The 22,733-nt window shown below is 45.7% G+C and overlaps 13 protein-coding genes and 1 non-coding gene across 14 annotated transcripts; 7 read left to right on the forward strand and 7 right to left on the reverse strand.

Annotated features, from left to right (window-relative positions):
* Nucleotides 1-100: 100 nt before the first annotated feature.
* Nucleotides 101-793, forward strand: HG536_0D02270 (Rtr1/RPAP2 family protein phosphatase; the record flags this gene model as incomplete). The annotated part of the gene is made up of 1 exon (XM_037283483.1): nt 101-793. The coding sequence occupies one exon, from the start codon at nt 101-103 to the stop codon at nt 791-793; it is 693 nt and encodes a 230-aa protein (XP_037139379.1).
* Nucleotides 794-868: 75 nt separating this feature from the next.
* On the reverse strand, nt 869-1,993 carry RRG1 (Rrg1p; the record flags this gene model as incomplete). The annotated part of the gene is made up of 1 exon (XM_037283484.1): nt 869-1,993. The coding sequence occupies one exon, from the start codon at nt 1,991-1,993 to the stop codon at nt 869-871; it is 1,125 nt and encodes a 374-aa protein (XP_037139380.1).
* Nucleotides 1,994-6,660: 4,667 nt separating this feature from the next.
* Nucleotides 6,661-6,734, forward strand: HG536_0Dtrna8V. Its single transcript has one exon. It is a non-coding gene; the product is annotated as a tRNA-Val (tRNA).
* A 137-nt stretch (nt 6,735-6,871) lies between these two features.
* On the reverse strand, nt 6,872-7,713 carry RPS13 (40S ribosomal protein uS15; the record flags this gene model as incomplete). The annotated part of the gene is made up of 2 exons (XM_037283485.1): nt 6,872-7,306; nt 7,693-7,713. 2 exons carry the CDS (start codon nt 7,711-7,713, stop codon nt 6,872-6,874), a joined length of 456 nt encoding a protein of 151 aa, XP_037139381.1.
* A 269-nt stretch (nt 7,714-7,982) lies between these two features.
* AIM7 (Aim7p) lies at nt 7,983-8,441 on the reverse strand (the record flags this gene model as incomplete). The annotated part of the gene is made up of 1 exon (XM_037283486.1): nt 7,983-8,441. The coding sequence occupies one exon, from the start codon at nt 8,439-8,441 to the stop codon at nt 7,983-7,985; it is 459 nt and encodes a 152-aa protein (XP_037139382.1).
* Nucleotides 8,442-8,615: 174 nt separating this feature from the next.
* On the reverse strand, nt 8,616-10,307 carry LCB2 (serine C-palmitoyltransferase LCB2; the record flags this gene model as incomplete). Its single annotated transcript, XM_037283487.1, has 1 exon — nt 8,616-10,307. The coding sequence occupies one exon, from the start codon at nt 10,305-10,307 to the stop codon at nt 8,616-8,618; it is 1,692 nt and encodes a 563-aa protein (XP_037139383.1).
* Nucleotides 10,308-10,610: 303 nt separating this feature from the next.
* HG536_0D02320 (uncharacterized protein) lies at nt 10,611-12,209 on the reverse strand (the record flags this gene model as incomplete). The annotated part of the gene is made up of 1 exon (XM_037283488.1): nt 10,611-12,209. The coding sequence occupies one exon, from the start codon at nt 12,207-12,209 to the stop codon at nt 10,611-10,613; it is 1,599 nt and encodes a 532-aa protein (XP_037139384.1).
* A 299-nt stretch (nt 12,210-12,508) lies between these two features.
* Nucleotides 12,509-13,861, forward strand: GDI1 (Gdi1p; the record flags this gene model as incomplete). The annotated part of the gene is made up of 1 exon (XM_037283489.1): nt 12,509-13,861. The coding sequence occupies one exon, from the start codon at nt 12,509-12,511 to the stop codon at nt 13,859-13,861; it is 1,353 nt and encodes a 450-aa protein (XP_037139385.1).
* Nucleotides 13,862-14,032: 171 nt separating this feature from the next.
* Nucleotides 14,033-14,387, forward strand: LSM2 (Sm-like protein LSM2; the record flags this gene model as incomplete). Its single annotated transcript, XM_037283490.1, has 2 exons — nt 14,033-14,086; nt 14,154-14,387. 2 exons carry the CDS (start codon nt 14,033-14,035, stop codon nt 14,385-14,387), a joined length of 288 nt encoding a protein of 95 aa, XP_037139386.1.
* A 50-nt stretch (nt 14,388-14,437) lies between these two features.
* On the reverse strand, nt 14,438-14,881 carry HG536_0D02350 (uncharacterized protein; the record flags this gene model as incomplete). Its single annotated transcript, XM_037283491.1, has 1 exon — nt 14,438-14,881. One exon carries the CDS (start codon nt 14,879-14,881, stop codon nt 14,438-14,440), a length of 444 nt encoding a protein of 147 aa, XP_037139387.1.
* A 703-nt stretch (nt 14,882-15,584) lies between these two features.
* Nucleotides 15,585-16,022, forward strand: RRN10 (Rrn10p; the record flags this gene model as incomplete). Its single annotated transcript, XM_037283492.1, has 1 exon — nt 15,585-16,022. The coding sequence occupies one exon, from the start codon at nt 15,585-15,587 to the stop codon at nt 16,020-16,022; it is 438 nt and encodes a 145-aa protein (XP_037139388.1).
* Nucleotides 16,023-16,109: 87 nt separating this feature from the next.
* On the forward strand, nt 16,110-18,275 carry NCL1 (tRNA (cytosine-C5-)-methyltransferase; the record flags this gene model as incomplete). Its single annotated transcript, XM_037283493.1, has 1 exon — nt 16,110-18,275. One exon carries the CDS (start codon nt 16,110-16,112, stop codon nt 18,273-18,275), a length of 2,166 nt encoding a protein of 721 aa, XP_037139389.1.
* Nucleotides 18,276-18,351: 76 nt separating this feature from the next.
* Nucleotides 18,352-20,982, reverse strand: MCM2 (MCM DNA helicase complex subunit MCM2; the record flags this gene model as incomplete). Its single annotated transcript, XM_037283494.1, has 1 exon — nt 18,352-20,982. The coding sequence occupies one exon, from the start codon at nt 20,980-20,982 to the stop codon at nt 18,352-18,354; it is 2,631 nt and encodes an 876-aa protein (XP_037139390.1).
* A 647-nt stretch (nt 20,983-21,629) lies between these two features.
* Nucleotides 21,630-22,721, forward strand: HG536_0D02390 (uncharacterized protein; the record flags this gene model as incomplete). The annotated part of the gene is made up of 1 exon (XM_037283495.1): nt 21,630-22,721. The coding sequence occupies one exon, from the start codon at nt 21,630-21,632 to the stop codon at nt 22,719-22,721; it is 1,092 nt and encodes a 363-aa protein (XP_037139391.1).
* Between the last annotated feature and the right edge of the window lie 12 nt (nt 22,722-22,733).

Consider the following 22,733-nt stretch of genomic DNA (forward strand, 5'->3'; position numbering starts at 1 on the left):
CTGATGTTTAATATTGATTAAGGCCTTATAAGGACCAGGCACTATTGAGCTGGAGAGAAGGTATATGAAGCACCACGAATAATCATCCGGAAACAGTTTAATGACGACTATCGAAGATATACAGAAGATCGTATTACGCCCTTTCCAAAATCACCGGCAGCTTTCAATGCGAGAAGCAGAGACGTTATCTTTGGAACTTGTTGGAATCCTATGCGACTCCTACTGTAAGAATAGAGAGACGCTGAAGTATGTCGCTAGATTTCTTACGCAAGATACCTACCAGGATATATTAGACGAAAGAAATCTAAACAAGATGTGTGGCTATCCTATGTGTGCGAAGGCGCCAGAAAGGGTTCGTGATCCGTTTTCCATCAGCGATAACACCAAGAAGTTTCTTTGGGAGAATAATCCTTACGCCTATCTATCGACGTACTGCAGTAAGTTTCATTTCAGATGCTCCCAATTTTATCAGGTTCAGCTTTCGGACGAAGCACTCTTTGCCAGGACTGGTGTTCATCTGATAGCACAAAATGCAACGGAGGAGGCTACATTCGCAGAGAAATATGAAGTTACTCTATTCGAGGAGCTGCTGCGAAAAAAGGCATCGGAAGACGATGTTAAATCGCTGATAATGGGTTTGAAAAGACTTGGGATTCAAAGCGGCGAAGTTGAGTCCCCAGAGAACGACGAACAAATGCAGGAAGATCTTTCGAAATGGTTATCAGACATCAAAATCGTGGAAAATAAAGAGCCGAGTATCTTAGGCGATCTGACGAAAGAAGATTCACCTTGAGAATAGGCTGCGGTTTCCCATGTATGCTCATAATTTGGGATTCTGTGAGCAGGGACCAATATGTGTTTAATTTAGTCAAAGACGGTATTTGGAGAGCAGACTGCGAAGGTCGCGGCCAGATATATATGGTACAACGTAAGGAAGCTCATCCTGAACTAAATGCTCAAACCGCTTGACTCTTCTCGCATGCAGCTTATTACCTTGATTCTTGTAAAATTCAAACTGGCCACCGGTTAGTAGAACATCGTCTCGATGTTTCTTAAACGACTCTTTTCTGTCCAGATTGATCCTCGCTAGAGAGTCCATCGCGTCCTTGATAGGCTGCAGCCATTCGACGACCTTTGCTGGACACTCTCGATCCTTCCAGAGCGGCACAGGGTTCTCATCGTCATCCAAAGATAAATTGAGCGAACGCAAGTACTTTTCGGGTGCGAAATGCAGGATGGTTCCGTCCTCGAGACATTGCTCCCATATGGCTTCATGCAACGCCCAATTAGCATTATTCTTACAGCTTTCCCAGTAATTTAATCTCTTCTGGGCTAGTTTCTTCTCACGACGCAGAAATATGCCCAGATTTCTGGACTGTCTCTTGCCTTTGTTAACGGCTGATCTTACAAACCAAATTTTACCTGAGCCTGCTGCTGTAGACGTCAAGAAGCACTTTGGAGGCCCCTTAGAGAGCTGAGCCTCGATCATACGAAGCTTCTCGACGTCCTTCTCATGTGTAGCTAACGGCAGTAAAAGTTTCATTTGGTATTCATGCGGTATATGACGTGGCAGTCTGCCGTGTTGTTGGTTGCGGCTAATGTACTGGGCCAACATGTGTGATTCTCTTTGTTCAACTAAGCTTAGACTCTCAGTACCCGGTGCTGACTGCGAGAACTCCCTCAGCGCATGAGTTACTGGTTTCTTGCTATGAGGCTTCTTCTTCTTACCCATGGCCGTTAGCATGGACCATACCTGTTGAACGTCGCCTTGCTTTAAACATTTGTTCAGCTTACCCATCTTCTCTAAAAGCCGAAAGACGGTCCAACTCGATTTATCATGTTTATGCTTGGACATTATATCCCTGAGTGTGTTCCTTATTCGACATCGCAGGTGAACAGAGCTACATCTACTGGCAGTGGCTCTTAAAGTGTAGCGATACAAAGCCAGCACGTAGGCTTTGTGCCTTGATAAGTAACTGAAGTTCTGGACCATTCCAAGGCGTCACTATGGATGGCTTCTATCATCTAAGCCCTCATATATGTGGTATTTTCCGTGGCCCTCATCAGCAAATTAATCGATGCCAAGAGCTGAACTAGATAGATATGAAGAAACCTACAAAGGGCTTTAATAACCGCGATGCCAAACGATTTTGTGGGTATTATTGTTCACGTATGCCATAGCTAGCCTATAGTGTGGCGAATAATCAGTAAGATAGAACTCTAAAATGACAAGTAGCTTCATAAAGTGGATCTAAAGATGTACAGTGGCTCATCCGTGCTATCCATGATATTTGAGTGTCGACCTCGGCTGGAGAGCGATGACTGAGAAAAGATCGTCCCATCCCCTTGTCTATCCCTGTCCAATTCCACCAGAAACTATTCCTAGCCGATAAATCCAAGGCCACGTCCTCAATTTGAATACGTCTTCCAAGCTAGCATGGGTAAGTCGATGCTGCAATGCAATGCCGGGCTTAGGTTGTTTGTAGTGAACCCGAGATGACTTCGATGGAGACAAGAAAGATAAAAGTTCCCATTCGATTGCGACTCTGTAATCGACCGTGAGCAGACTACAAAGTGGATCTGCAGGCACAACACGTCATGATATGCCTCTACCCTTCACATCATCCAAATGGGCACTGCGGTGATCAGAATAGGTACACAAACAGCTGCAACTGCGAATTTGCAGACTGATTTTGCAAATTGAAGCACTATTTTCGGTTCTAAATCCAGTTAGGAAGAATCCAGGTTCATAGATCCACGAATAGCTACTCCTGCTCAAAACATAAAAAGTCGGGGGCCTTAAACAGAGGAATTCTAAAAGAACTATATCCCGAATGATATTGCATGGTATGAGCCGTTGACATTTAAGACTGCGGAGGGAATGTACTTATGGTGGCCTTACCAGCAAAAGCACTTTTTTCAAGCCTGCGATGATCGAAGCTGCTTTAGTTGTACCAATATTCACGATTAATTGGCAGTAAATATGTGCCAGGTTTGCCTTTGCCATTAACATTTTGCATGTTCATCACGCTTAAGATTCCTGATACCTTGTCATCTTAATGTGGCCTACTTATTCTGGTTGAATCAACCAAAGTAAGCTAAATAGCCTTCGGAAGTTCTTCAGATCTACTTTGAGAGGTTCTTGAACAAGCAACATATAAGATGAGAAAGCCTCACTAACCTGTGATAGTTCGTCTAGTACTTATTACTAATAAACTATACTTTGGAACCTATGGAATCCTGGTCTCTTTCTGGACCTGGGTAGCTCTCCAATAGCTCTCAACTGGGTCCCTTTTATATGTTTCCTTTGGACCTCTCGTTGACTCGCTACCAGTCGCTTAACACCAATATGCTGGTCACCTATGTTTCAGCCAGCCATTCGCCTTAGCCAGCCTGCTTATTTACACTTCCATCTTGTCGAGTCGGTATGTCCAAATCGTTTCTATTACATACTAACGCTGAGGCGATTATCCACATTACTAGTAGACATGTCCACTAGCCACAATGCGGTCCAGTCTGAAACATGAGGAGACAGCTTAGGAAGAGTTAGCTAACACTAAGGAGTGTTGAGATGGCAAACCGGCATCCTGGAAGTCCCTATTCGAGAGGTATAAATAGGAGCCAATGGATCCTAGTTAGAAAGTAATTGCTCACTGTATAGAGCCAAGCTTTAATTGAAGAGTAACCTTAGCAACCCACGAATAATACCGAAACGTATTATTGCACTTGGTAGCGCATTGATTCGATCCACACATGTTCCGACCCTAAATCTCAATACTAATCATCCACTAACTCACCATGGTTGACAGTGTCATTATGAGCAACCAGAACATACCAAACGCAAGCAAGCCCCCCAAATTTAGTGGGGAGGGAAAGCCTCTCGCAGTAGCAGCCTTCATGACCCGTATAAACATACACCTGCGACGGTTCAAGTTCACAGATGATTATGACAGGATCTTATACTTCGCTGACTGCTTGACCGAGGGAGCAGTCCTTTGGTTCGAGGGTCTCTCCGAAGAATCACTACGTCAGGGCACGTTCAGGACACTTTAAACACAAATACTACAGTGAGCACCAGGTAGATTCCATCCTAACACAGTTACGCTACTGCAAACAACAGGGACCATTGGAAGCGTACAATAAAGAGTACATTGCTCTATCCGTTGCAATACCAGATGAACTACTACCACCCAAGTGCAAGCAGTCATTCTACTTGAGTGGACTGGAAAAATCGTTGCAAATAACGGTCAGAAACCTGAGACCGGATTCACTGGAGACCGCCATGATTTTAGCATCCAACTCATGCGGAGAGGACCGTTCAGTGGAATGTACGACCAACACACACGGGGCCACTTACACCGATAGGCGTAAGGACCACCTAGCTGACGGCGGCGACCTAGACACTCAGACGGACATCGATGCCATCCGGGCAGCATACAAGAGGCGGAGACCAGATCCGTCTGACATCCACAAAGTCAAACTCACTGAAGAGGAACGCAGCGTGCTGCAGAAGTTAGGTATCTGCTTTAGATGCCGGGCCGGTAAACATTGGGCGACGACGACCTGCCCTGGAGCGAGGCCTAGTTAGCTATCACTAGAGGAGTGACTATTCACTAGTATCAACAACGACTAAAAAAACAGCCAAATACAGTAGAAAACCTCAAGTCAAAAACCACCTCTCGTTGGGCATCGAAGAGAGATCACTGTGTTGGTAGGGAACAAACCAACCACCATTCTGTTAGATACGGGAGCAGGAACGTCATTGATAGCCGCACATCGTGCACAAGCGCTTAACCTGAAGACATACAAGACAAGACCCATAGCAATCAAAGGAGCCACCTCAGATAATAGCGTGCGATGTACGGAAGCCACTATCCTCGAATTTAAGTACCAGAACCAGCAATTTGAAATACCAGTCTACGTCACGACTGCCATAAACCCCGATATTATCATCGGAAACCCGGTACTAGAAAACGGACTCCCGCCTGGGACAGATCCTGGATAGGAGCCCGATTAACCTGGTCACTCCAGAAACAGAGCTGGAATGGTTCATCGGCCTCATCTTCACCAATGAGGACCGCCAGGTTTGGAAAATCCGCAAGAAACAAAGTCGGGCTTTAAGCGGATGCATTGCGCACGTTCAGACAGTAGAGTGCTGCGACGCCATTGACAACATTGACAACATCGACACCACCGACACCACCGACACCCCAGACCCCAGCACCTTCTCGCGCCTACCTCAAGACTTTCAAGAAAAGATCAGGCAAACGGTCAGAAATGACCTACCTAGATCAGCACGGGATAGAAAAGAGATTTTTCATGAGATCGAGGCCAAACCATATGCTAGGATGCCGGAATACCTCCATACAGAAAGACGTAAACGAGCTTTCTGGAAAAGTATAAAAGGAGCCGGTATTTCTCAGTTTAAGTAACTTTCGAACCTCCCTTCTATACTGAGCAAAAATAACCAAAACGTGTATGTGCTCAACTGAATTCATAGTTATTATTTCAGTATTATGCCTTTTCAATTTTTTCACTTATTCATTCCTTTCGTTCAAATATGCAATTTTTATCTCTGTGTTCGGTAGTTGGCTTCTTGCTTCCACTTTCCTCAGCTCTTTATGGATCTGAAGACCGGTGGGAACGGAACTTTCCACTGCTCTAAGCTAGTGATGGTACGCCCATTGCCAACGCTAAATTAATGCTTGACTTAGATGCTTACGAAAACTCAGGTTTGTGAATATGACAACAGCACGAGCAGTGGTAGCTTGACAAAGCGCGAAGACGATGCCTCACTCGATTGGATGAGCGTGTTACATTATAATTACGGTTACGCCGTGAGTAACGGCTCGTCCAGTCAGCAACTGCAACGGAGGCTCGACATACATGAGTGTACGACATTCTTATTAAAGCTTGGTTCTATACAGGGAACAACTACTCTCTAATCAGGATCCATTGGCTCCTATTTATACCTTTGGAATGGGGACTTCCATCATGATTCCTTGGTGTTATCTAACTCTTCCTAAGCTGTCTCCTCATGTTTCAGACTGCCCCTCACCGTGGCTGGTCTCCTCACCTTTCAAGCTGCCCCTCATCGTGGCTAGTGGGTCTGTCTGATACTAGTGTGAACACGGCTTCCGAGTTAGTCCTATACGAAGCGGATGTTCGACAGTCTCTTGTCGAGCCGATATGTCTAAACCGTTCTATTACACCAACTGTTGTAATACAAAGGTAGGTATTACTTCTGTAACTTAGTCTTTCGGTTCCGAATATCTTGAAGTAGCTTAAACGGTAAGTTATCTAAATCAAGAACGTGTCGATTATTACTTACTTCTATTAACCTTAAAGACTAAATACAGATGAACTGCCACTTGGATCTAACCTAGCTGGCCTCCTATTTATACGCTTCAACTTTTACCGTTCGACTACTGGGTTTCTCTAAATTGCATTTGTCTAGAGTCGTTTTATAGCAATAACTATTATTCCTATTTGCTATTGCCATTGACCAAATCCGATGTCAGCTTTCTTGGCCGGCCAATACTCCTTGAACATTACTTCTTCGTTGATGGCTTCTAGTCTTTGTATATCTTGAACGTCCGGCTCAACCGGAGCTTCAACCGGAGCTAGTATTAGTTCTAGATACAACACCAACACTTATATGGTTTCGTGGTCTAGTTGGTTATGGCATCTGCTTAACACGCAGAACGTCCCCAGTTCGATCCTGGGCGAAATCAATTTTTTTTGCACCCGTCACAAGCACTTGGTAAGTAAAGCTGAGAGGAACTCAGTGGGATTCAAAAGTTCACTATGCTGTTGGACATGTGTTTTTAATTCACCAAATAGATAATTACAAACTGAGAAACTAAACACTCTAGCTGACCAAAGCGGAAGCGGTGGCGGACTCGTACTTCCAGTTTGGTGGCAAGACAGAAACGGTTCTGTAGTATCTGGCTAATCTGTGGATTCTAGATTCGATCAAAATCAATCTGAACTTAGCGTCCTTGTCCTTTCTGTTTCTCTCCAAGTGCTTTCTGACAGAGACAGCCTTCTTGATCAAGTAGTACAAGTCTTCTGGGATTTCTGGAGCCAAACCGTTGGACTTCAAAATTCTCATGATCTTGTTACCGGTGATGACACGGGTTTGGGTGACACCGTGAGCATCTCTCAACAACACACCAATCTGAGATGGAGTCAAACCCTTTCTGGCGTACTTGATGATTTGCTCAACGACAGTGTCGGAGGACAACTTGAACCAAGCTGGAGCATTTCTGGAGTATGGAATGGCGGAAGAAGAGATACCTTTACCCTATTAAAATGAACACGGTTGAAAAACCATTGAACTGTTAGTGAAAAGAACTTGTGATTTCAGAGACGAGAGGAACGAGCATATCTTCACATCCCGATCACAACATCGCATTCGTTTTACCGCCTCAATCTGTCGCGTCTGTTACCACCTAAGAAGGTGTCTAATTATGCTATGGATATTGTGCAAATATTGAATTGGTATCACCCAGCTAATACCCCGCGAGCTGCAAAAGCGCTCTGGAAGGATGAAATCCTTCTGGTGTACACCGGAAAACAAATGAATGATGTGACCCGAAAATGTGGACAGAGGGAAAGCATCTGGATGCTATTCACCGATCCCACTCAATTGATTTTGTTGCACTTAAGCTACCAGGTTCAGCGACATACCTTGCTGTGCATACGACCCATTTTGGCTGATTTTTGTACGTACTCTTTCGATCGAAGTAGTCAATAAGGTAGGAATGAAAAGTTTCAATACCCGTATATACATTGAATGCTCACTCAGTATCCGAGTCTGCGCGCGTCGTTGAAAGAAAGATGCTTCCGAAACCGAAAATTTTTGCGAAAAAAAAATGGGAAAATCGGGGGTGTACGGATTCACCACGAAAAACAGTCCAAGGATATTGAAGCAAATTCGAATGGACTGTGTCGATGAGTGTATCAAGACCAATATACGCTCATGGACCAGACTGGCTGCCTAGCTGATTCTTTAGGTTTTCAATATCATCATCATCTTCTAATCCTGACGAGACCTCGATCAGCCTGGAAGTCCCACATTCATTTCTGACCAATTCGAGGGCGCCTGCGTACAGCATCTTCCACTCCTGCGATACGACGGTCGCCGGTTTCCAGTAGATCAGTACCAACGGTGTCTGCTTGATTCCCTCCTTAGTGACAACAGGGTAAGCCGTAAGCAGGTATCGAGGGCTGTTATCGGGCAGGATGTCGGCCAATTCGCTCAAATCCGTAATGCCTTCCAGTTCCTCCAGTTCTTCATTTTCGATCACGATCTCATATGATGGTTTTGGCTCAATCTTAATGGGCAAACACTTGATTACGTCGGATCTTGCCGTGGAAATGCGGAATTTCCTGATAACGTCTTTAGTCGCAGTTCCAATGTGATACAGAGACGACATAGGCGATGCTTAATGCTTACCGATGGCTTCTAATACAACCATTCTACTGTCCCCTTGCTTTCTTTCAAGAGCCGCGATAACATAGCCTTCGTATGAAGTGTATTATGTTAACAGCATGCTTGAGCGCCAGTCATTCTATGTCTTCGTGACGAGAAATCATTACTAGACTATTTATCATATGATGAAGTATTTATCATCTTTGCAGTCCTCCGCGGTACGCGCAATGACTTCCTCGACATCCCATCTGGGTGGAACTCCATCTTCTTTAGCGCTTGCCCTCCCTGAGCTTAGCTTTAAGTAGAGCTTGTCACCGACTTCGCTCACATGACGCAGTAAATAGTCCAGATCATCCTTTGTGAGTGCAGCGGAAACACAGAATCTGACTCTAGATTCTATCAGAGGCGTCGCCGGATAGGCCACTACCACAACGGCTATTTTTCTTTGTAACATCATTCTGGAAAAAGCTGGCATTTTGGAAGGGCAGTACAACAGCATCGGGATGACTGGAGAGTCTGGTGAGCCGTAAACGATGAAACCTAACCTCTGCAAACCAAGGCGCAAGTAACGCGAGTTGAAAGCAATACGTTGTAGCCTTTCTCTGCCTTCGCCGGGCTTCAATTCACCAGAGATTGTCTTCAGTGATGAGATGATCTGTGCTAGGACGGGGGCTGCGGCAGGTTCTGCATAGTTCGCGGTCGTGAGATCTAGCCTCAGTCGATCAATGATCCAGCGATCTGCCGCAATGTAACCACCAGATGCACCGAACGACTTGGTTAGCGTGCCCATCAGGATATCGATATCATCCGGGTCAATGCCGAAGAGATCGCATACACCACGTCCGTTTGGACCGACAGCGCCAATTGAGTGAGCTTCATCTACAAATAAATAGCATTTGTACTTCTTCTTTAGGGCGACCAACTCCGGAAGGTTACAGACCGTACCCTCCATAGAGTACAATCCTTCGACACAAATCAGGATTTTCTTCCAAGGACGGCTGGTTTTTGGTTGCCCAAGCACGATTTGTTCCCTGATTAGCTTCTCTAGACCGGCCATATCGCCATGCTTGAAAGTCCGCACAGCAGCGCCCGAAAGCCTGACACCAGTTCTAATCGAAGTATGGTTGAGCTCGTCAGAAACCACTAGACACCTTGAATCTAGAAACGCCTGGAAAAAATTGGCATTCGTACCGTAGCCCATCGAGAAAATCATTGCATCTTCCTTCCCGACGAACGAAGCTATCAGTTTTTCTGCCTCCAAATGCAGTTCTGTTGAGCCAACCTGGTTTCTGGGACCTCCAGATTGCACACCGTATTTATCCACGCTGGCCAACGCAGCATCTGTGCATTGTCCCTCACTCTGCGCAAAACCAAGGTAATTGTAGGACGACAGATTCAAACACATAGACGCAGTCCCCGGATAAGTGAAGTACTCGTTCAGATTATGCGAGATACGATCGATGCAGCGGATGAAACGGCCTGGAACCCCCGTGGTAGGCCTCGAGAAGCAATCGTCGATTCTCTTCTTCATTCTCCTCGCGAAGAAACTCTCGAATTTGGAATACCACGGAGCAAAGCCGTCTCGTTCCAAGATATCCTGGTGCCTGTCCTTCTGAAATTTCATACCTAGGAAATCATGTATGTGTCCCAAAATGATCAGTATTAGATAGTTCAGATACGTGATCATCGAAATGTAATACGGTGGGGTATCAATGATAGGCCTCTGAATAGGTTCCCCTTTTAGAGACCGCACCTGATACAGATGATCTTTGGATTCCAGCGTACCGTACTCATTCTCACGTTTGACTTCGATAGGCAAATCCTCGGGCTCTATCAGTGGAACACTTCCATTATTTGCAGGCGTACTCATGTATAGCTGGTAAACCGGAGCTTTTTGCACTCCTATTCAAAGAAACAAACAACTCGCAATAAGAAAACCCAAAAATCACAAAGGGAAATCTAAATGCAGATAAAATATCTTTACAATTGAACTCCTATTCGTCTAATATATAGGTAGAATAGGTATCTTTTTGATATGTTTCCAAGCCTTCGCTAATTTTGAAGCTTGGCATTTTTTAATTGCTGAAGAAACGAGACGCGCTTAGGAAGATGCAGGCGCGAGACAGTGCAGAGCGCATCTGTACACCATTAACAGAAAAGCAGAGCGACATGGTTAGGTCTCATCATGGCTTATTTGGCCCACCTTGTAGTTTCCGGGAGCCAACAGTCTCAGGTAGTGGTCGCATTTTGGTGTCTCCTCTTCGACATGCGATACTACAAGCACGGTTCCTGGCCAAGCCTCGAGCACCTCATGAGAACGCATCATTGCGCCACGTTCCATGCCTGAGAAAGCCTCGTCAAGAATTAGCACTTGCGGCATCTTGATCAAGCTCCTGATGAAGAGCACGAGTTTCTGGTTGCTGACGTTCAGTTGGCTAAAACGCTCTGTTTGGGCTAGCTCTTGGAGGTTGAAATGCTTGATGTACATCTCGACCAGCAGTTTCTTGTCATCGCTGAGCCGGGTCCACATAGGCTTGAAGTTATTGGAGGAGGCATCGTGGAACCCTGTGGAAATCATCTCCCTGATGTCGAGATCTCTTGCGGCGTTCTTCAGCACGATGGCGTGTATCTCTGGCGAAGACATGCCGATGCGTCTGTTTATATCAAAATAGTTCGAGCTGCCAGTTTTTCTGGGCTGGCCCTGCTCGATTACCTTGGAGTTCCAGGATTGAGGGTGTTCCGCGGTTATCAGGGACAGTAGTGTCGATTTTCCTGAGCCGTTGTCACCTCGTATGTGCCATTTGGAACCTGGCTTTACGTCCCAGTGCAAATCCTGTAAGACTGGAACTCCCTTGTACTTAACCTCTAGCCCCCTGAGTTCGATTGTGCTTGGCATCTTGAGCACTTCGTGCTGCGGTTTCCTAAACATCGGGTGAGATGCAACCAGATCCTCCACCTGGTATCGCGAAGAGCTGTTGTGCTTTCGCGCTTCTAGCTCGTATCTTTTCCTCATGCTGTTGATTTGATCTTGGAGTTCATGAGTCGGGCCTTGAAACACAATCCCTTCCCGTTCATCGACACAGCAGACGTGAGTGCACCATTGTGGAATAGCGTCCTGGATCCTCAACCCGATGGTCACTGAACAGCGGCGCTTGCTCTGGTAATTTGCCAAGAATTTCGAGATGATAGACGCTGCCGTAGAGTCGAGGCCCAAGAAGGGATCGTCGATTAACAGCATATCCGGCTCCTTAAGCAAACTGTAGGCCAGCCTTGCTCTTCTCATCTGTCCGTTGCTCAAGCCCATCGCCCATCTATCCTGTAGATCGGTCAATTTCAATTCATCCACCAATTTATCATACAGTGCCATGTCCACCTTCCGATCCGTAGTGCTAACGTCATATGATACAGCGTTTGACCCAATTGCATTATCAAGTATGAATTTTTTGCAAGTCTGATCGAACTCGTCCTTGAAATGCTCATATCTAGCGCTCAAGTGTGCAGTTGGGATGACGCCTTTGAATGCCATCAATTCCACATGCGGCGCAGAGCCCTGTGTTCTGCCGTATTGTAGCGACAGGGGTGGATCGCATAAATATTTGTTAGCAAGCACATCGAGAAATTGGCCCTTGCCTCCACCCCATATGGCCCATTTCTCACCGAATTTGATCTCGAACTTCGCTATTTTCTGAGGAAATACCGGCTTGGCATTCTTAGCCAGCGACGACTTGAACAAGGCATCGGAAATGCGGACCACAAGACCGTCAGCCAGCATCCCAGATATGTGGATGAACTTTCCGGAAGCGATGATGGGTCTCTAGAGGCCCTTATCTCTGATAGTTCTTATCATCCTAGTAATTAACCGAAGATCTTGGGATTCGATGTTACCCGTCTTTAGAGCTCTCGTGTAGATTTCAAGGCTCACACAAACAGTGTTGTTGAACAAGGGATGTATGCAAACGATGATCAAACAGGCTCGATTGGGAACGGTAATTGAGGTCGTTGGCAGGATTTGAAGTTTGCCAGCTGTTGATTGAGTTGGCAATAATCTGTCGGACACGAATTTGAAGCAAAATGGATCAAGAATCAATGGACACCGACTATGACGTGATCGTATTGGGCACCGGTATTACTGAATGTATCTTGTCGGGGCTTCTTTCTGTAGATGGGAAGAAAGTTCTGCACATCGATAAGCAGGATCACTACGGTGGAGAGAGTGCCTCTGTGACATTGTCTCAGCTGTACGAGAAGTTCAAGCAAAACCCTATCTCCAAGGAGGACAGAGAGGCAAGGTTCGGAAGGGATAGGGATTGGAATGTAGATTTGATTCCCAAGTTTTTGATGTCCAATGGAGAGTTGACCAACATCTTGGTTCACACGGATGTGACAAGGTACGTCGACTTTAAGCAAGTCTCTGGGTCGTACGTGTTCAAGCAGGGCAAGATTTACAAAGTTCCTGCCAACGAGATGGAGGCCATTTCATCTCCTCTGATGGGAATCTTCGAGAAGAGAAGGATGAAGAAATTTTTGGAGTGGATCAGCTCGTATAAGGAAGATGACTTGGGGACGCACCAGGGCCTTGATCTCGACAAAAATACGATGGATGAGGTGTACTATAAGTTTGGTCTGGGGAACTCGACGAAGGAGTTCATTGGACACTCAATGGCGCTTTGGACCAACGATGATTATTTGAATCAGCCAGCTAGGCCTTCGTTTGAGAGAATCCTGTTATACTGTCAGAGTGTGGCGCGCTACGGTAAGTCCCCCTATCTCTATCCGCTTTACGGACTTGGTGAGCTGCCACAGGGGTTCGCACGACTTTCCGCCATTTACGGCGGTACTTACATGTTAGATAACCCGATCGACAAAGTACTATACACAGAAGATGGGAAGTTTAAAGGTGTAGAAACCAAATTGGGAACATTTAATGCTCCTTTAGTCATCGCAGACCCAACATACTTCCCTGAAAAATGCAAGTCCACGGGCCATAGAGTCATAAGAGCAATCTGCGTGTTGAATCACCCAGTCGCCGGGACCGGGAACGCAGATTCCCTGCAGATCATCATTCCTCAAAGCCAGGTGGCAAGAAAAAATGACATTTACATCGCAGTCGTGTCCGACGCGCACAACGTCTGCTCCAAAGGCCACTATTTGGCTATTATCTCCACAATCATTGAAACAGACAAACCTCACATCGAGCTGGAACCTGCGTTCAAGCTGTTAGCCCCAATCGAGGAGAAATTCATGGGCATTGCTGAGCTCTTTGAGCCCAAGGAAGATGGCTCAAAGGATAATATCTACCTATCAAGATCTTACGATTCCTCTTCTCACTTCGAGTCGATGACTGATGATGTCAAGGATATCTACTTCAGGGTCACCGGCCATCCACTGGTATTGAAAAGCAGAGAAACTGATCAAAAGGAGTGAGTTCAACAATTATACTCGTCTTACATAAACCCATAGCAAAGTTCGACATTTCATTATTAGTGTGTAAAATTTCTCTGCTGTGCCATATGGCTACGACCCGCTGTTGAAAAAACGAAGGTCTGCACCATGATGAATGGCATAAACACATCGTCACAAAGAGCCGGATAAAGAATGCTTTTTTTCTCATTCTTCAAGACATTGGTTGACCAAGAAGTCACCGTTGAAGTATGTCTAGTCACCGGGGATCCCTGTTGAGTTCGAAGCCAATTTACTAACAAGAACATATCGACAGCTGAAAAATGATATTGAGCTAAAAGGTACCTTGAAGTCAGTGGATCAATATTTGAACCTGAAACTAGACAACATATCCTGTTCGAATGAGAGCAAATACCCGCATCTGAGCTCGGTAAGGAATATCTTCATCAGAGGCTCGACGGTAAGGTACGTTTACCTGAATAAGAGCATGGTCGACACCAATCTGCTACAGGATGCGGCAAGAAGGGAGGCAATGACCGAGAAGAAATGAGCCCCTCGTGTACGTAGACATACTTCTGTCGGATATATGTATGATATTTTTCAAGAGTCTCGCTGGGAAACATAGACTATTCTCTTCGGACACTTGGCCCTAGTGTGACCAATTTCACTGCAAAAAGAGCAAGCTATCTTGTTTTTCTTCTTCTTCGCAAGAGGTTTTCCCACAGTACTGGATCGCTCTATCACCGGTACGAGGGCATATTTCCTATTGCAAGCTCGCTTCTTATCTGGTCTCTCTATAATCTCGATACCATCTCGCAGCATGCCTGCCAAATGCATTTTATCCACCTCCCAATCGCCGAGTTCACCATCTTTCTTTGGCAGTCGTAGAATCATGTTAATGAGTTTATCGAGCGCGTCAATCTTCCGTTGGTATTCAAGTTGTAAAGACCCACCTTCCTTCCGTTGCTCCAAAACCAGCTTGGCTAACACATCCATCGCTTCGGATAACCTCCTAATATCATCGCCACAATCCTTAGTGGTCATAACGGGATCAATGCTCTTGCACTTGCATCGATGACCTTAGCTGAAAGGCCACTATTGATCATCTCTATGTGGGCGTATGATAGATCAGTGTCACGTGTTGACTCACGCCACATAGGTACTGAATTTCAGAAAAACTAATATGCTGTAACGGCATGGTAGAACTGGGTACCCTGGGATTTCTGGCCTGGGAACGAAACTTCCCTGCGGTCGGACGAAGCCTCGCACGTCGCGTCGTTTGGCGCGACAAAGGGCCACTAGTTGGTTCTGCACTTTGACCAAGGTCAATCGTCTTTTCGTTACGCGAAACCCTGTGGCTCGTTTACGAGCCGAGGTGTCCCGATCTAACCCATAAATCGATCTTTGCGGGGTTGCATATCCGTGTCGGCATGAGAAGTCTGTCCGGTCTCGGTAGCGGCAAAGCAGTTGAACGATCCCTTAAACCGGACGTTTGTCCTTACCGCTGTTAGGGGAGCCTCATCCAGCGACAGCAAGGACCTCCCGTGACGGAGGCGGTCGGGATAGCACCTGACGGGGCATTCAAGGGGCGATGGATTGGTAATTACCCTCCTCTGTGGTCAGATGCTTGCATCTGAGGGGTACTCGACGTGAACTACCAAATATATCTTTTTTGTGGTTGTTTTTGTATTTTTGTGACACAAAGACGATTGGCAACGGGATAAGACAGCAGGTAGGAGTCTGAATAATGGATCGAACCATCTACGAGGCTTGTAATGACTTAATTGTGGAGTTTGGGACGCATCCTATAAGTGCTGACGAAGTTCTGGCTGAGAAGGTAGATCATGTAGTGCCTGTGGTGTTTAAAAGCAGGGAGGAGTTAGCCGCAGATTCAGAGCGGGATCGGGCTGAAGGGCTGTTCGAGGGTGATTTAGTACCGCGGATTGATCTGCGAGTTCTACATTACTTTGCTACGCAATGTATTGTGCAGAAATACCCCCATTTGGTTCGATGCTTTGACGAAACCAGTATGATTACGTTAGGGTTGCTGGTAGAGAAATGGATCAGGGATTACCTTGTTTCAAAAGCGCCGGAGGGGGGCTCTGCGAACTGGACTTTGGGAGAAGGACCGTCTCAAAGTGTGTCGAAGGCAGTCAATTATCGTGATTTCCCTTCGAACATTTAGCCGCCGAGGACTGCGTACTTTTGTACGACACCATTTCTGGGTTAGAAAAAAATTTTCGCCTTGTGTTTGTCGTGGGAGGCGACCGAAATGCCAAAGTTACCGGCGATGGCACTCTGTAGAAAGAAGCGATACGCATCAGCGAAATCAGTGGTTTATACATGGGTCGAGCAGGATACGCTGTTGTTCACTGCTTGGTGCTCAATGGGTAAGAGAAATAATTTTAAGAAGGGTGGTAAGAAGACCTTTGGGGCTCGTGATGACTCGAGGGCGCAGAAGAACTGGTCCGAACTGGTAAAAGAGAATGAAAAATGGGAAAAATACTACAAAACCCTTGCTCTGTTTCCCGAAGATCAGTGGGATGAATTTAAAACTGTTTGCCAAAGTCCATTGCCTCTAACTTTCAGAATTACGGGCTCCCGAAAACATGCCCAAGAGATCCTGCAGATGTTCAAAGAGAGGCACTTGCCAAACTTGACCAATGTTGAGTTTGAGGGTGAAATCTTGAAGCCTCCTATGGAGTTGCCTTGGTATCCAAACCATTTGGCTTGGCAGATTGATGTGCCTAAGACAGTTATCAGAAAGAACGAACAATTCGCCAAGACACAAAGATTTTTGGTAATTGAGAACGCTGTGGGTAACATTTCAAGACAAGAGGCAGTTTCCATGATACCTCCCATTGTTCTGGAAGTTCAGCCTCAGCATTCTGTACTCGATATGTGTGCCGCCCCAGGTTCCAAAACTGCTCAAATGATCGAGGCCTTGCACACTGACGCTGATGAGCCCACTGGGTTTGTGGTTGCTAACGATGCAGATTCCAAGAGATCCCATATGCTTGTCCATCAGTTGAAGAGATTGAACAGCGCAAATTTGATGGTGGTTAACCACGATGCGCAATTTTTCCCTAGAATCAAGGCCACTAGTCAAGATGAGACGAATAAGAACAATATTTTGAAATTTGACAGGATCCTTTGTGATGTCCCATGCTCTGGTGACGGTACAATGAGAAAGAATGTCAACGTTTGGAGAGATTGGACTCCACAGGGTGCCTTGGGCTTGCATACGGTGCAATTGAATATTCTAAACAGAGGGCTACATTTGCTAAAGTGCAAGGGTAGATTGGTTTACTCCACTTGCTCCATGAACCCAATTGAGAATGAAGCAGTCGTGGCAGAGGCCTTGAGAAGATGGGGTGACAAGATTAGACTTGTGAATTGCGATGACAAGCTATCTGGACTAATTAGGTCAAAGGGTATTTCTCAATGGCCTGTTATCGATAGAAGCATGACCGAGAAACAGAGAAATGATGAAGGTGTTATGAGCAGTTGGTTCCCACCAACAGAAGAAGAGGCGGCCAAATTTCAACTCGAAAACTGTATTAGAGTTTATCCACACCAACAAAATACCGGTGGCTTTTTCATTACAGTGTTTGAGAAAATTGCTGACGATTCTGATTCTTCTAAGAGATTAATTGCGGAGAACCAAGGCGTCGAGGAGCCAGAAGCTAAGAAAATAAAAACAGCTGACTCTAACGTTACTGCACCCCCTGTGAAAAAGGAGAGGCTACCTCGTGACGCCAATGAAGAGCCTTTCGTTTTCGTTGATCCTCAGCATGAAAGCTTACAGAAATGCTGGACGTTCTACGGTATTGACGATAAATTTGACAAAGATTCATGTCTTGTGCGTAACGCTACGGGTGAACCATCGAGAGTTGTTTATACTGTTTGTTCTGCTCTGAAGAATATCATTCAAGCAAACGATGATAGATTAAAGATAATCTACTCAGGTGTGAAATTGTTTGTCGCCCAAAGAAGCGACATTGAGTGTTCTTGGAGAATTCAAAGTGAAGCTCTACCAATCATGAAACATCACATGACATCTGATAGAATTGTGAGTGCTAAGTTGGACCTTCTAAAGTTGTTACTGGTCGAGTCATTTCCTAGTTTCAGCGATATTGAGTCTAAGGGTGTAGATAATGAGTTTGTGGAGCAGATGAGAAATTTGAGCTCCGGTTGTGCATTCATTGAAATCAATAGAGATAATGATGGTAAAGAAAATCTATTTCTACCTGTTTGGAAGGGTACTAGATGTGTTAATTTGATGGTTTGCAAAGAAGTTACCCATGAGCTCCTATACAGAATTTTCAATATCGAAACGACAGCTAAGACTATCTCAAAGGATAACGTGACTAAAAAGGAAGAGTCCCCCACTATCGAGGGCGCCAATGCCACGACCGACAAGGAAGGTAACGATTGAAGTGTAAACTATTAGTCCTCTGTATGTGCATTACTTTGTAAATTAATAACCTTTTCGATCTCATCTGAAGCCCACTTCACGAGTTTCTTTGATGGCCCAGAGTATATATAGCAAACGATCTTTGCAATTGACGGCGTACACTAATCTTCTGGGCATCCACAAATGAATCAACCACAACTTTAATTGCTCTATCCAAATCCCATGAAGAAACAAATTCAGAGAGTCTCATCTTTGCGAAAGACTCTGCTATTCTTAAAATCGATTCCAAATGACGGACTGTGATAGGAAAAGAACCCGTTGAGATGCTCTCCCTTCTCAGATCGGCATAGACTCGACTGACTTTATTCATGTCCATTTGATGCAGTTTTGGGTGAATTTTAGTTCTCGCATAGTGAATGTACTTTATCAGTAGTTCTTGAGAAATTGGAGAGACCTCTTCTTCCTTCTTCCTTTGCCGATCTAAGCGTCTTTGTCTGGCAGACATCCGAGCAGATTCTTCATCCATATCGTCGTCTTCAGCCTCATTATTTCCCCTCTTATCTTCTTTCTCATCGTCATCCAACCCGCTGTCTGGGTGCGACCTAACATGCGAGTCAACGACGAAAGCCGCCAGTCGCTCGTCTGCTTCCTCATCAACTAAGTCCCTGACAACACATAGGATATCAAATCTGGACAGAATTGGTTCCGTTAGGGAAATGTTTTGGGCCAACGGAAGAGTGGAGTTATATCGACCACCGTTTGGATTTGCTGCAGCTATAATAGAGCACCGGGCCTGTAAAGTAGTCACAATACCTGCTTTCGAAATAGATATACTTTGTTGTTCCATCGCTTCATGGATAGATGTACGATCCTGATCATTCATTTTATCAAACTCATCGATTAGACAGACGCCTTTGTCTGCCAAGACCAATGCACCGCCTTCCAATGTCCACTCCCTGGTGATTGGATCCTTTCTAACAGATGCAGTCAGACCGACAGCAGAGGCGCCTTGGCCAGTGGCAAAAACTGCTCTGTGCGCCGTCTTCTCGACGTACTTCAAGATTTGTGATTTAGCAGTACCAGGGTCACCAAGCAGTAGAACGTTAATATCACCACGAATGGCATGCTTACCGTTAACATTTTTCGGCACTCCGCTGAACAGCGAACAGGCTACCGCTGTTTTGATATCTTTATGGCCATAGATCGAAGGTGCCATCGAGGATATAACCTTATCTATTATTCCACGATCTCTAGACATCTTCCGGAACTCACGCTCCTCCTCCTCTGTCCAACTGAAAACATCCAGTCCCTCCTCTTCACCATTGGCACTGTTTCCTTCTCTTCTCTTGATGGAATTCGCTTCAATGATAGTGGCAAACACCGGAAAACCATTCTTGGCGTTCAAATTACCGTCATAATTATTCTTGTATATTCCGGTAACTTCAACTTCCTCACCTGGCTTGGAGATGTCGACCAAGTCCGCTAGTAATATTACTTCTCTATGTCTTGGCAGTCGTCCCGCGGGAACGGTACCTGGTGCCTCCTGCAGAGTAAGTCTCTGATAATTACGATAAACGGTCTTCTCGCCGTTCACATTAAAAGGACCTTTCGATTTACAGTTGGTACAGAACGAAATCTTAATCTCATCGTTAGAGTCTTGGAAAAAAGGGCCTAGCACTGAACCGCACTTCAAACAGTTAAATTTGACATATTTCAATTGAGGAAACACACCAGTCCTCCTGGTGACGACACCAGTGACGCGCACCAGTGAGTTAAGATTACATTCACGCAGCTCTCTTAAGCTATGGATAGTTGGGAAGTCTGATATTCTGACATGAATCTCTGAATGTATACGGGCGTAATCTGGATAATGGAGTTCCGTTGCCTCCATGGCCACTAAATCGAATATTTTCAGCATTTCGCTGGGACATCTTGCCAGGAAAAGTGCGAGGGTTGCTTTCGACTCGGCAAGATGTCTATAGTTGACCTCCAAAGACTCTGAGTTCATTTCACCTAAAACTCTGATGCGAGCACCGTACACTGACCGGCCGGTATCATCCGTGTATTCAAGCAGAAATGATTTCAGTTCTCTTGCTATAGTTCTGGAGACATTCGGCTGAGTGATCCACTCGGAATAGCTGTTTGCTTTGACGTTGCTCAGAGACTCCAGCGTTAGTTCTTCAGTAAGCGGGTCGATGTCCATGTCGCTCAGTAAATCATCGTCACTATGCGTACCCTTCTCGTACCGCCTTCTACGCCGGCGTCTTTGAATAGGCAGACCCAGTTCGTCCAACCGGTCGTCACCACCGCCCTCGCCTTCATCATCGTCCATGTAAGCCGCATTCCTCAGGATTCTATCCCTCTGATTGAGTTGCGCATCGATTCTACGACGCTCGGACAGAGAGAGCTCCTCATGCTCATTATCGTCGATACCGGCTGCGTCGTACTTATCCTTGTTAGGATCTGAACCATAATCCGCGTACATGTCATCTCCCATAAGATCAACTTCGTTCATCTGTTCTTCAAGCTCCTCGAGATCTGGGTCATCTTGTATCTCATCGTCCGCACCTTCGGGATTCTCCATCTCATCATCACCAGGAGAGCCAAACGGTGACGATACTGGGTTCATCCGTCTGCTGAACCCATGCTGAGGTGACGAAGGTGGTAGCTCATCGTCAGAACCGGAATCATCGTCCTGTTCACGTCTTCTTCTCCTACTTTCTGACATCCGTAATCAATTGTAGCCTACAACCAGCCAATCCAACCCCAGTAGACCCTCCAGGTGTCTTACAACAGCTATTATCGATTTTACATGAAACATCGAAAAGTTTAACACCTTCATCTAACTCGCCTCGCTAAAGAGCAAGTAAGGCTCTTAAGAAGCCATACTATTCAAGAGGCCAAGCCATTGAATCCAGGCAATATCTCGTAGATACTTAGCATTTATATTCGTCTAACTACTGAGTTAACCCAGCATCCTGAGAGCCGGCGACTGCTGGGTATCAGCATTTGCAAAGCAGTGCTGGTGACTGCTTCGAGTTCTTGTTTTAGTGAGACTGCCAAGCTGAAGTACGCAATATATTTGCCCTGTAAGCTGATTTTGAGAGGATTTGTCTCACTTCTGGTTCTTTCGTAGACACTTCGATATCGTCCCATCCAAGTGCTTTAACCTGAAGCTTAATAGTCAGAAACCCTGTAGGCTGAGAGGACACGACATCAAGTTGCTAATACGCTGGTTGCATTGCTCATCCACCGCTATATGGTAATCAGGTGCAAGAGGTGCTCATTCCTATCGAAGCATAATAAAACAAGCATCAGAGCTTAGCTACAAAGGTAGACACTACAGTTGGCCTGAGGTTTAGATGCCACAACGGAATGTCAGATATAAGTGCCACTGAATACCTCTCCCGCCAGCAGGAGCTCGAAGATGAGGCTCGGAAGCTGATGCCCTGGGATCCCAGATCGTGCACCTACGAGAAAGGTGCTCTACGCCAACAGGTCTTCGCCTGTCGAACCCATGGGAACATTGGAATATGCTACTCATGCTCCATTCAATGCCACACCAGCTGCGATATAGTAGAGCTATTCACCAAGAGGAATTTTACATGCGATTGTGGGACAGAGAGAGACAAGCCCAAAAGTGAGAACCAACAAACGAATGAGTTCAGGTGTCAGCTACGTAAGAATAGAGAACCGGATGTCGCATCCTTGCAGAACGTTTACGGACATAATTTCCATGGGTTGTTTTGCAGTTGCAACGAAGAATACGACCCCGACTCCAGTGCTGTCATGCTGCAATGTGTGCTGGGAGCAGAGTGCAATGAGGACTGGTATCATGACTACTGTATCGTTGGCAAAGGAAAGGAAAAGCAGGGAGCCAAGCGAAAGGCCGACGAGGAAACCCTAGCTGACGGCATGCCGCCTTTGGACTCATTCGACGCCTTCATATGCTGGAAATGCGTTTCGAAGTATGACTATTATTTCCAGAAACTGATGTCTCATTCCCTCGCTGAAGAGGTTATTGCACATAGGATTCAACGTGGATCGTTGGAGGAGAAGGATCTGTCTCGCAGCGATAAGAAGAGGCCAATCGATGACGTGACTGATGGAAGTATCGACTACTCGTTAACGCTCAAGCACGGCTACTCAAAACAGTTGGCTAAAATAAAGGAGACGCTGGACAAGAAAACGGATAAGCTCTATAAATTTCTGGACGATTTGGTTCCGTTTCTGGTGAACGATGATCCGGTTTACGAAGAACCGGAAGACACTGCAACAGGGGCCGATGACATGGTTTCTTTGCTGCTGCAGAGCAGTGTGCAAAGAGAACAGGCCGTCGCTGGTATATCGGCCTTCAACTCTTTGAAGACAAGGCTGAGTGAGTATCTAAGACCATTTGCGGAGAGCGGTAGGGTGGTAAGTGGGGAGGACATTAATAACTTCTTCGAAGGAAACGAGAAAAAGTAGCTGCTGGTAGAA

This window comes from Torulaspora globosa, chromosome 4 (assembly GCF_014133895.1).
Source record: "Torulaspora globosa chromosome 4, complete sequence".
Lineage (NCBI taxonomy): Eukaryota > Fungi > Ascomycota > Saccharomycetes > Saccharomycetales > Saccharomycetaceae > Torulaspora > Torulaspora globosa.